General features: G+C 48.8%; 2 protein-coding genes across 2 annotated transcripts; both read right to left on the bottom strand.

Moving 5' to 3' along the window:
* Positions 1 to 3,872: 3,872 nt before the first annotated feature.
* On the bottom strand, positions 3,873 to 5,263 carry LOC112639324. Its single transcript, XM_025412812.1, has 2 exons — positions 4,610 to 5,263; positions 3,873 to 4,013 (listed from the first exon to the last, which is right to left on the bottom strand). Exons 1-2 carry the CDS (start codon positions 5,261 to 5,263, stop codon positions 3,873 to 3,875), a joined length of 795 nt encoding a protein of 264 aa, XP_025268597.1.
* Positions 5,264 to 6,478: 1,215 nt separating this feature from the next.
* Positions 6,479 to 7,588, bottom strand: LOC112639325. The gene has a single exon (XM_025412813.1). It carries the CDS (start codon positions 7,586 to 7,588, stop codon positions 6,479 to 6,481), a length of 1,110 nt encoding a protein of 369 aa, XP_025268598.1.
* Positions 7,589 to 10,655: the final 3,067 nt, after the last annotated feature.

The following is a 10,655-nucleotide window of genomic DNA, read 5'->3' on the forward strand; positions in this document are numbered from 1 at the left end:
ACACACATGCACACACCAGGAGTTGGGAAAAAATGGGACAATGGGAAGGAACAAGGAAGAAGGGGTAAGGATGGGTAAGAGAAGTATAGAAGGGATAGCTAAGGAAAGGAATAGGAATTGGGGGGAGAAAAGTGAGGATTGGGGTGTTTTCCCACCCTTCACGGGATCCTCAACCCGGGCGATTGCAGTCAGGGCCGCCTACCCCTATGCGCATCAGGCCAGAGTGCCCGGAGGGAGCGCAACCCCCCTTCCTCCCCTTTCGAGGAGGGAAGTACAATGCGAGCTCTTGGTCACCGTACCCCGGTCCCCGGGCGCCCCCGACACGAAAGTGTCAAAGTGGGGGCCCGAAGGACCCACCGGGCCCCCCCCCGACACCGAGGTGTCGAAGTGGGGGGCCCGATAGGCCCGGAGACCGGGGGGGGCTAAGCCCCTCCGCCACGTCAAGGTGGCTCGCATCGGAGGAGTGCACCCTTCTATGGGAGGGCCGAAAACAGGGTCCGTACACTACGGGTCTTTCGACCCGCATGCAGGCACCCTGCCCATTCCAATTTTATCCCCCTCTGCCGGGGAATCATCCATGGTGGTGTCCCTCCAGGTGTCCAGCCACCCAGGGGGACCCGGAATTTCGCGTGTGCCTTCGTTTCTTTTATAGTGGGGTAAGGCAGGCCCCCACTAGGTGGACTCCTGTGCTGAGAAGCGAGCCCACCCTCCAACCGAGCTCCGCTCTTTGGAGGGGCCCCCCCTCCTCGGCAGAGAAGAAGAGGAGTATTCTCTGATTACTACTGGGGGGGATGCGACTTCCCCCAGCGTGTGATCAAAGGAACCGCTCGATCGAAGGGTGTGCCCACCGCCCGTTCAGGCACCAACCATTTAACCGTGGTGATCACCATCGTGTGATGCACCCCCGGCACCGTGCGCTCCGCGTTTTCGGAGGAGGCTGGAGGAAGCGTACACCACCCTGTGGATGATAGGCTCGGGACTCCTCATTCCATCGCCCGAAAAGTCAGGAATGGTCCGTCACCCTCATCGACCCTGCCCGTGTCCCTGCATCCGCCTTTTTATACAGGAGGAGTGCAGACTCCTGTTTCGGCCATATCGGCCTCAGGCTCTACGAGGTAGCAGCCGTCACCCGATATGACCGTACCACTCGACGGCACTCGTGACTCGATCTAAGTGTGCTTCCGAATTTCCGGAGAGTGAAGCACAACCCTCTTTCCCACCATGCCGCGTCCACGACATGATGGACCTTAACCTACCCGGGGCTCCCATTGTAGAGCCAGGCTTCGCTTCCACGTGGAAACGATTTGTGCAGGGTGTCTCCATCGCGAGACACCGGAGCACCTGTTCTGCCTACGATTTTTTATCCAAGGGTGGGCAGGCCCCCTGTCGCCGACGTGCAACGTCGACTCCTAACCCGTGTCCCCGCCTCCGCTTTTTTTATTTAGCGAGGGGATGGCGGTCCTTACGCCGTGACGATGCCGACCTCGGGGGGCCAGGTTTCCCTGTACTCCTATCCCCGTCACCCGTATCGTCCCTGCCCGCCATGCTGAATGCCTACGGAATTATGAGAGGAAGGCATCACCCCTATTCAAAACTTTGCCATCTGGCTGAATAAACTACCTACCCGGGATCCCTGTGACCGTATGCCGCCCAGGGGGAATTCGCTTTCTTAGAGGGGAAAGCGGAGAAAGACCCCGGCCGTAAGGCATGGAGGACCAGTGTCCCTCATCCTTTGCATATAGGCCGCCCGAGATGATGAATGGGTTCACCGTCATTCGACTAGAATACCATGGCTTGAGAGCCGCACTCGAAAGCCCCCGCCCCAACTCAGCGGGCGTTCACCCGCCTTTAAAGGCGTGACCATGGTATCCCTATCGACCCCGGTTCGTCCATCCAGCATCAGAAAACCTGAAGACTCTACTGCCCGGTAGCGCAAAACAATAATATGGGGAGAGACACGGATCCCGCCCACACACACGCATCCACACACACACACACACACACACTCGCTTCCACGTGGAAGCGATTCGTGCAGGGTACCTCCATCGCGAGGCACCGCTGCACCCGATCTGCCTACGATTTTTTATTCAAGGGTGGGCAGGCCCCCTGCCGCCGACGTGCAACGCCGACTCCTAACCCGTGTCCCCGCCTCCGCTTTTTCTATTTCGCGAGGGGAAGGCGGACCCCCGCTGCGGTATGTCGGCCTCAAGGCTCTACGAGGTAGCAGCCCGTCGCCCGACATGACCGCGCCATTCGACGGCCCCGTGACTAGAATTAAATGTGCCTCCGAATTTCCGGAGGGTGAGGCACCACCCCTCGCAAAAACTGTGCACGCTTGCTGACTTGTACCTACCCGTGGTTCGCGTTGAGCCATTAAGACCCAACACGACCACTCTCTTTTTAAGGGGAGAGCGGAGAGAGACCCTCGGCGCACGCAGACGTCCCGGTAATGTACCCGGTACGAAACTGACACCTCCAAGAGCCTGCGCTACCGTGAAACCGCCGTTAGGCGGTAACGACCTAGGCCTTCAAGTTCGGGATCAGAGGTCTAAGACATGATCCCTCCCCCTCCAGCCAGGTAAACCCGAGGTGCCTGCGGGAGTTTCACACCCCCCCCCCGGCCGTGTCGCAGCTTTTAAGACATCTCTGCCTCCGCCCCAACTCGTAGGCGTTCACCAATACTTTAAAGGCGTTACTGCAACACCCGTAAGGAGACCGCTTCCGTCCCTTCAGCACCGTACTCTACTTGCACTCCATGGGGATAAATATACTCCATGGAGTACACACAAAAGACGCCCGAAGACTCTACTGCCCGGTGGCAAACAAATGGCGGAGGTCCTCACCCCTCTCCAATAATGCAGGGAGGGGCTCAGATTCCGCCCACACAAACACACACACACACGCACATGGAGGGAAGGGGGGATAAAAAGAAAGGAGTAATTAAGGAGAGCAGTGCTGGGATTTACTTGCAACTTTCGGCCAGATTTCTTAGCTTACGCCTACTGTTCCCCTCTTACTACTCGCTCCTTAGCGACCGCGCCACCGGACGCTCGTAACTAAGGAGTGATCAGGAACGTGCGACAAGTTCTCTTTATTGTTTATTAATAATAAAAATAAGTATTCTATTATTAATTACGTATATGTTCTGTAATAATTTAAAATATTTGTGTTTTGAATCGTAATTACAATAAGAGAATTTAGATAGATAGATTGCCACATTACATTTGTGACGCACACGTTCCTGAGCGCTTCTTAGTTACGAGCGGCGCGAGCGGTAAGGGGAAAACAGTAGGCGTAAGCTAAGAAATTCGGCCGAAAGTTGCAAGTAAATCCCAGCACTGAAGGAGAAGAAAGAAGGGAAGTGAAATATCTAAGAAGGATAAGCTGGGGGAAAGGGAGGGGGGAAAACAACCCAAAAACCAAGGAACTCTAACAGGAACGGGTGTTCTCCCACCCTTATCGACTCCTGTGCGCCGGGCATTTGAAGTCAGGGTTTGCCATCCCTTATCCGCATTAGGCCCCAGGCCCGGAAGGAGTGGAACCCCCCTTCCTCCCCTTCCGGGGAGGGAAGTGCAATTGCGTGCTCTTGGTCAGTCGCCCCGAGTCCACTGGATCCCCCAGTCGCCCCCGCAACACCTAAGTGTCGAGGGGGAAACAGGGAAGGTCCAAAGACCCGGAGCGGCCTAAGCCTCTCCACCACGTCAAGGTGGCACGCATTCGGAGAAGACCCGGGGGAGAATCTTTTTTTTTTTTTTTACGAGAGAGGAGAAAATGCTTCTTACGCACGCCCCGCCCCCCGTAGGGCGGGGCAGTGTGGGACTCGGCCTATTTAACGGCCCACTACCCACTAAAAACTCTTCTCTTTACGTCCGTCAGGTGTGGACGAGACTCCCCAGTGGTTCCCGCGTTAGAATAAGATCCGCCTCGGGAGTCGTGTCCGTTGGACTTGACGTCCACTTCCTCTTCGGGCATCCTCTGTCCGGTGTATGTGTAATGTGTATATTGGCGTGTGCCTGTATATAATGAATGGTGATGAGTAGTTGTGAGTGTAGTGTGTGTATGCGTGTAGTGTTGAGTGCATGAATGTTAGTGTGCGTGTATATGAATGGATGATTACCCTTCCCACCCTCCTCCCTACCAATGTCCCCAAACTCGATCAATGTCCCTGGTATAAGTGTCAGTGTGCTTGTGTATCATGAGAATGAATGAATGAAAGACCACCACCCCTTCCCTATTAGCCCATCTCCCCTTCTTACCCTACCCCCTTCCCTATCCCCTCTAAAGATGACCCCTCGCCGTATTGTGTATGTGTGCGTGTGTGTGTTTGGACCGTTACATATATGGTGTGTGTCAAAGTAGAGTCAAAATTAGTTTAGTATAGTCAAATTAGTTTAGTTTAATTTAGCGATTCATCAATTATTCATTAATGGCACACCAAACCAAGTCGACAATGATGGTAGTCCCTAATCTAGTCAGGCTAAATTAAGCCAGGCTAAGTCAAGTCTAGTCACCGTTCTAGTCAAATCCAGGTCAAGTTAAGTCTAGTCAAATTAAGTCTAGTCAATTCATCTCTAGTCAAATTCGAGTTTCGTAATTAGCCGAGTCTTACTGAGCCAGAATCTGATGCTTCTGCGGCTCTTTCTCTGGCTCTTTCATCGTTTTCTTTGGACAACATTACTTTTTCTGCAAAGGTGTGGAAGGCCTCCCAGTTCTCTTCCGATACTAGGACTTTTCCAATTATAGATCTTAAGGAGAGATCGTTGCCGATTACACTAACTAGCAACGCTCTCTCTTCTGTCCACTGTTCACATACCTGTATCGTATGTTCAGGAGAATCCTCATCCTTTTTACAGAAAGTACATATGGCGGTGTTCGCTTTCCCTATCCGGTACAAGTAGGTGGCAAAACATCCATGCCCCGTAAGCATTTGTGTTATATAGAAAGTGAGAACTCCATGAGATCTGTCTAACCATTGCTCAAAATATGGTAAAATAGCTTCTAAGGTACACCTGCCAGCAGCGTCCCTGCGTTGCAGGTATAATTTCCACTGCCTACGCATAAGTACTAACTCTCCGTTCTTTATCTCTTTTTCTACAAGGGGATTCCACGTATTATCCCGTTTCGAGTCATTTGCACGAATAAAGGTGCGCCTATAATACGCTGCATGGATATGGGTGGGAGGTATCCTTGCCAATAATAGCGCCGCGTCCGTGGACACGGTACGATAGGCCGAGATCACTCGTATCGCAACGTTGCGCTGCATGCGGCATAGCATATTAATAGTCTTCCTTGTATATATTGCCTCGCTCCAAATAGGGGCTCCGTAATTGATTACTGATAAGATCGCATATGCATATAATTTTCGTTTCCTCTCTGATGGTCCTCGCAAGTTGGGCAAGATGCCATGGAGTGCCCTAGTCATCTTGGAGACCTTCTCCTCAACGTACATTAGATGATCTTTAAACTTTCAAGAATTATCTAAGATTAGTCCGAGATATTTGATATTGTCTTGGAGATTCACTAAGTTATTATTGACATCGATAGTATGTAAGTTTTTGTAAATATTTTTGTACATAGGATTCCTAGGTCTAAGTATCTTATAGTTGAACGCGATAGCTCCCGTTTTTTCCGGCGCGATCTGCAATCCAAGGTGTTAGATCCGACGTAGCACCCTACTCAACTGAAGGTTGATACGAGCCTTTGCTTTTTCGATAGTTGAGGCTTTTGTTAATACCAAGGTGTCATCGGCATAACCAATAATCAGACTACCAGCCTCCACTGGAGTACGCAACACGTTATCATAGGCTATGTTCCAAAGTGTCGGCCCGAGGACCGACCCTTGCGGGACGCCAGCTGTTACTTCCTTACAATGTATTTGATTATTCATAGCCGAGTACTCGATCGTTCGGTCCGAAAGATAACTATGGATTATTCTGCGAAGATAAGCAGGAAATCCCTTATCGTACAATGCTTGTCCTATGCAGCTCCACTTGATAGAATTAAACGCGTTGGTAATATCCAAACTGGCTGCAAGCACAACGTGATGATCTTGTCGCGCCTCAACGATGAATTCATTAACCATCTGGAGAGCATTACACGTCGACTTTTGAATACGAAATCCAAATTGATTGGGAGAAAGATTGGCTTCTGGGTGTGTTTGCATCCAATCTTTCAATCGTGAATCTATTATTCGCTCCATGATCTTGCCTATTTCATTTATGAGGCAAATAGGCCTAACTTTAGGATTTAATAGATCTAAGTTTCCTTTAGGGATAAGAATCAATATGGAGTTTTTCCAAATAGTAGGGAATTGTCCCTTTTGTAAATACATAGTGTATATACGACGAAGATGTTCCAGTAGCGATGTAAGCATATTCTTAAGAAAGAGGGCTTTTATCCCGTCTTTACCAGGAGCTTTGTTTACATGCGATGATCGACGTAGAGCTGAACAAATTTCATCACTGCTGACGTCGTACTGCTACTCTTTTCTCCATACAATTTCTTCTGATAGTAAATCAAAAGCATTTAAGTTCCAGTATGGATCCGCAGGAAAAAGTCTCGTGATCGTATGAGATAACACTTCAGGATCCAACATCTCTGATATACTGGGCTTGGATCTACGAATCCTTTTCAATACTATTTTATAAGGGAGACCCCATGAGTCATTCTCAATTGTGGAAATGAGCTCATTCCATGCATTGGACTTGGCTTGTTTAATCGCATTCCGGAGCTTTTTCTTATTAGTACGATAGGACTCCTCCAGCTCTCGCAATCTAATGTCCAGCGTACTGGCTTTTGATTTTGCTCGCTGCCAGTGTCTTCGCGAAGTGAGGCAAACTTTCCGCAGATCTTTAATGGAATTCCACCAGTAAACAGTGGATTTTTTAACTGGCTTAGCCCTAGGCATTGTATAGTCGCACGCCATAGTCAAAGTATCCTGTATCCAGGAAGCAGAGAGGGTATCTTCCGCTGACGCTTCCAAGCCAGTACATGTTAATTCCAGCGCTTCTTGGAATATATCCTTATCGAACTTTTTGAAAGCCCATCTGGCATAACGATGTTTCTTCTGGATACCAGGAAGAGTAGTATTCTTATGTACTTTGAAGAGTATATACACATGATCCGAATAAGTTTCTTGATCCAAGATGGTCCAGTCACTGATCTTAGAGCTGAGTGTTGCGCTCGTCCAAGTAAGATCAACTATCGAGCTTCCTTGGGATCTGATGCAGGTTGGTTGTGTACCTGTATTTACAAGAGTGAGGCCATGAGTAGCACTCCATCTGGCCAGAATATCCCCTCGCACATTAGTTATTGGACTTCCCCACAACATCGACTGCGAGTTAAAATCTCCAGCAACAAGAATGTCTGACTTAGCGAATGCAACACAATCCGTGAGTTCGTCTAAAAATTCTTCAAAAGTGTCTTGGTCACAGTTTGGCGAGACATAACACGAAACTATCAGGACTTCTTGCCAAAGGATCGCTACCGAAAAACGTCCAATCTTCTTTACGATGCCTATGCTTGAGATGTTACTGCATATTATAGTGAATTGCAGCCGTATTGGTTTGGTTACCAATCCAAGTAACATCTGCTGGGATGTTATATGGCTCAGATATTACAGATATTCCGATTTTATGCTCGTATTCCGACTGCATTAGCAGATCTTGTGCTGCCCGGCAGTGATTAAGGTTAGTTTGTAAGATATTAGTCATAATTGTAAATATGTACATAGTAATAATAATAAGTTATGCAATAACTCATTATTAATCTTCCTCCATCTCTGTCTCTATCGTCCTCCTATCGGTAGAGTCTGTCTTCTTGCGTGTGGTACTCCTATCGAGATTATCCGAGGGATCCTCTTCTATTAATGATAAAGTAGCAGCCGGTGTACTGGAGAGATCTGGCTTCTCTTTGGATGGTGGTGGGTTCGAGATACCAGTGCATCTGAGTGAGTCCATACGGTGAGTGTATTCGCGACCTAAGTCGAGGCATGTCATGCAACGAACTTGATTGTTGCAATTAGCGACCGTATGTCCAGCTCTACCACATCTAAAGCAAGCTCCAGTGTGGTCCCTACTGGATTTACATGTAGCCCGAATGTGGCCAATCTGCCAACAGCGATGGCACTGTATTGGGCGTTTCTTGAGGATTTCCACATTGACTGTGGACCAACCAATTTGGATCTTCTTTTTCTCCGCCAGTGCAATTGCCGCGGTTTTCGGGCATTGAACCCAAATTACTCCGACGCCACCTTTAGTACGACCAATTTTACCGGCATGGATATCGCTGATCTTACAGTCTCCCATCGTCGCAACAGCTTCCACAACTTCTTCCTTGGAGATGGACACATCCATCCCAGTAAGTCTAATTTCTCCGTTAAGAATAGGACGAGAAACATGGGCTTCTTCCTTGAGCACCCGTTGAATCTCAAGTGCCAATCTGTCTGCTTTAGAAGAGTTATCGGGTCCAGATATCTCGATGATGATATTACCGCTTATGCCACGCCTAATTTTAGGCATTTGGATCCCTAATTCTTGGAGGGAAATTTCCGTTCTCATCTTCTTCAGGGCATCAGCATATGAAAAATTGGCGGTAGTGCCTTTGAGACTAACGGTCGCTGTTTTCGGCAATCGCTTCTTCTCAGTACGGACGGTTGATTTGCCCTGTTTGACATTCGGCTGTTTCTTTTCCTTAAGGACTCTGTCCTTCTTTCCTACTTTATCCCACTGTTGATCCTGTGGGGGGGAAATCTGCTGAGTTTCTTCTGGTAGCTGCCGCCTACAATCATCCTGCTGAAGAGGCTTTATCTGGACGTTGCTGATGATCTTGATATCAGTTCTCTTATTCTTCTTAGTCGCCTGGGCGAAAGTCATGCTAGGTATCTCTGTCTGTATCAGGGAGGACTCCGTTCGCATTGGAATGGCAAGTGACCTACCTTGCAACGGAGGTCTCACTCTTTGGATAACCCTGGAGTGGGTTGCGTGGGTTGTTTATGTACAACCTCCTTTTCCTCACTTATGCTATGTACCTGTCTATTTACACTATGTACAGTATTTGTACATTTATTTACACTATGTACACCATGTAAATACTCATCCTCATTGTATATAGCCTCATCTTCATTGTATATAGCCTCATCATCATTCTTCATTGAGGGTATTTCATTGATCCGTCTAGCTTTCTCTTCTCTCATTTCTGTGAGAGCGCGTCTGAGCTCCAATCGAATGCTCTATTTTCGCGTTGTAACTCCTTAATGGTGTATTGGAGTTCACTAACTTCTCTCTTACGACGCTCTTCTTCTTTTTTATGCTCTTTCATTTCCGTTAACAGCTCTTCAATTCTTCCTTGTAGAACCTGTGGATCTCCAACTTGTTCCGCTCTTTCTTGAAGCGCACGAATACATCCGCTAAGACCTTGTGTCTTTTTACGTAGCTCGCCGCTTAATCCACCTTGTAGTCGTCCACTTTTGGTGCGAATGACCTCTATCGCATCAATGTACTTGAGTGCAAGAGCGCCAACGTCCGAGGCAGTCATGTTCGACAGCAATTCAGCGTCTATGTCATCGGGAGCCTTCCCAGTCTGCTGGATGATTTTTTGCTCAGCGATAATCGGATCAATAGCGCGCACCTTTCTTCGAGGTCTACCAACTTTGCGCTTGCTACCACTCTTTCGAGCCCGGAGGATCATTATCTACTGTAGAGCAGTTTGGAGCTATTATATCCTCATCTGGATTAAGACTAGGAGTAGCCTTACGACTCAGAGCTTTCGGACGAGCTCGTCTACTATTTTCTCCTGAAGAGCTATTTTCGGAAGAGTCGGTATCAATTTACCCGACGTTTCTTCCTTTTAGTCGCAGCGCGTTTGATATCATTAGCTTCTTCATCTACGTCCATTACACTGGGTTCGCTAGGAGCCACTATTGAAGCAGTTTTTCTCCTCTTCATCAATAAGATTCACCCAGCTCTGGGATTCCAGGGCGGCACAATACTTTGTTGCGTATCCAAAGGAGAAACCTCCTTAGCTATTGACGCATCTTGAGTTATTTATCCATCAGGAACGGACTCATCAGTTGGAGGAAGGTGAGTGCCACCTATTGGAGGTGTGGCCTTTTCCTCTACCATATTAGGGGCGGCAGTAGCTACTTTCTTCGCGACTCCTGCCGCATTCGTCGCGATTGGGCCCATCGTCCGATGAAGACGCCACCGGAGCTGGGACAATACTCCGGCTGACGCCCACTCCTGCCGCATCCGACTCAGCTGGAGTAGTAGATCGGCTCTGTGTGCTGCTCTTTCATGGTGTTTTTTCAATGGTGGTTTTTAGGGAACCACGAAAAAACCTAGGGGTTTAAGGAAAAACCCTCCAGAACCGTCATACACACATACACACACACATGCACACACCAGGAGTTGGGAAAAAATGGGACAATGGGAAGGAACAAGGAAGAAGGGGTAAGATGGGTAAGAGAAGTATAGAAGGGATAGCTAAGGAAAGGAATAGGAATTGGGGGGAGAAAAGTGAGGATTGGGGGTGTTTTCCCACCCTTCACGGGATCCTCAACCCGGGCGATTGCAGTCAGGGCCGCCTACCCCTATGCGCATCAGGCCAGAGTGCCCGGAGGAGCGCAACCCCCCTTCCTCCCCTTTCGAGGAGGGAAG

This window comes from Camponotus floridanus, unplaced genomic scaffold (assembly GCF_003227725.1).
Source record: "Camponotus floridanus strain SB8 unplaced genomic scaffold, Cflo_v7.5 scaffold573, whole genome shotgun sequence".
Lineage (NCBI taxonomy): Eukaryota > Metazoa > Arthropoda > Insecta > Hymenoptera > Formicidae > Camponotus > Camponotus floridanus.

Bases quoted from the DNA above. Each gene is read 5' to 3' on its own strand.
- LOC112639324 (XM_025412812.1), bottom strand. From the start codon at position 5,263: ATGCAGCGCAACGTTGCGATACGAGTGATCTCGGCCTATCGTACCGTG. The intron at 4,014-4,609 runs GTAAGACTCGGC...CATTATATACAG, and splicing joins AAGCATCAGATTCTGGCTCA to GCACACGCCAATATACACAT.
- LOC112639325 (XM_025412813.1), bottom strand. From the start codon at position 7,588: ATGTTACTTGGATTGGTAACCAAACCAATACGGCTGCAATTCACTATA.